This window comes from Phalaenopsis equestris, unplaced genomic scaffold (genome assembly GCF_001263595.1).
Source record: "Phalaenopsis equestris unplaced genomic scaffold, ASM126359v1 Scaffold001092, whole genome shotgun sequence".
Lineage (NCBI taxonomy): Eukaryota > Viridiplantae > Streptophyta > Magnoliopsida > Asparagales > Orchidaceae > Phalaenopsis > Phalaenopsis equestris.
This window is the reverse complement of record NW_018165531.1, coordinates 29850-30898: the sequence shown is the minus strand read 5'-3', so window position 1 is coordinate 30898 and position 1049 is coordinate 29850. Positions and strand designations below refer to the sequence as shown.

At 35.1% G+C, this 1049-nt stretch overlaps 1 protein-coding gene across 1 annotated transcript in view; it reads right to left on the bottom strand.

Annotated features, from left to right (window-relative positions):
• The window catches only part of LOC110033104 (probable inactive tRNA-specific adenosine deaminase-like protein 3), a gene marked incomplete at both ends in the record, with an annotated part of 28788 nt that extends 27739 nt beyond the window's left edge, over window positions 1-1049 (bottom strand). The window contains 4 exon segments of the mRNA XM_020736973.1: window positions 52-173; window positions 436-506; window positions 807-858; window positions 951-1049. Of these exon segments, the coding sequence (XP_020592632.1) occupies window positions 52-173; window positions 436-506; window positions 807-858; window positions 951-1011 (306 nt within the window).

Genomic DNA, 1049 nt, shown 5'->3' with positions numbered 1-1049 from the left:
TTTTAACTAGTACTTAAAATAGCATGCAAAAGATCTTAAAGAATGACTCACTTTTGCCTTGTATGGACTCAGCCCATAAGTACTTGCAAGCTGAAGAACATCATTTGGCATTTCCATACCAAGATTTACATGTTCATGGTGAATGCATAAAATCACTGATAATTCCACTTTTCCTGCCAATTCAGACTACAATTACTACAGCCTCAAAACTTAATCAATCACCAAACCCACAAATAACTAGGTATGAGCAACTACTGGTTCATGGATGGTTATGATTCCTTTAAAGATGGAACTTACAACACCAACCAGCAAGTTCAGCACTAGATAGAAGACTACAAATCAACTTTATTTCATCTTCTTAGACCCACTCTACCAACCAAATACTGAATAAGATCACATGCTGAGCAATTTAAATTTTGAATAGAGGATGCTCACCTTCAACTGATCTCCTCCGCACCCTTTTCACATGACGGAGATTCTCAAGAGGACATATTTGATTCAGCTGCCTAATTAACAAATTAAATAACAAAAATGCATTAATTATTGTTTGGCCCGAAGAATTAAATTAGTGAACTAAAATCAAGCAAGCAAAGCTGAATCTTATTCTCATGAGCTCGTTTGGTTCATTGTAAATAGAAAATATGTTTTAAGAAATAACGATTTCATTTTCAATCATTTACGGTGTGAAAATCAATTCTTTACGTTGAAGAGAAATTTGAGAAAGTTTGAGAGTTTGTCCTCAAATAACCAAATAGAGCCCAAGTTAAAAAAAAACCACAATAAAAAGGAGAAGATGTAACTACAACCTCACCAAAGTGTTTGCGAGCTTCGGCTCAATAACAGATGCAAGCACATCAACTTCACACAAACAAAAATAAAACTTGTCAAATAAAAATTAGAACAAAAACAAGTAACAGGATTGATTTGGAAGATGCAAAAGTAATAAATACCAGTCGACAGTTCAGAAGAACTCGGAGGCTTTTCGGGAACATGGACGATTTTCCATGGCATTGCTTGAAAGACTCGAGGGGTTGTCTGGTAACGGATTT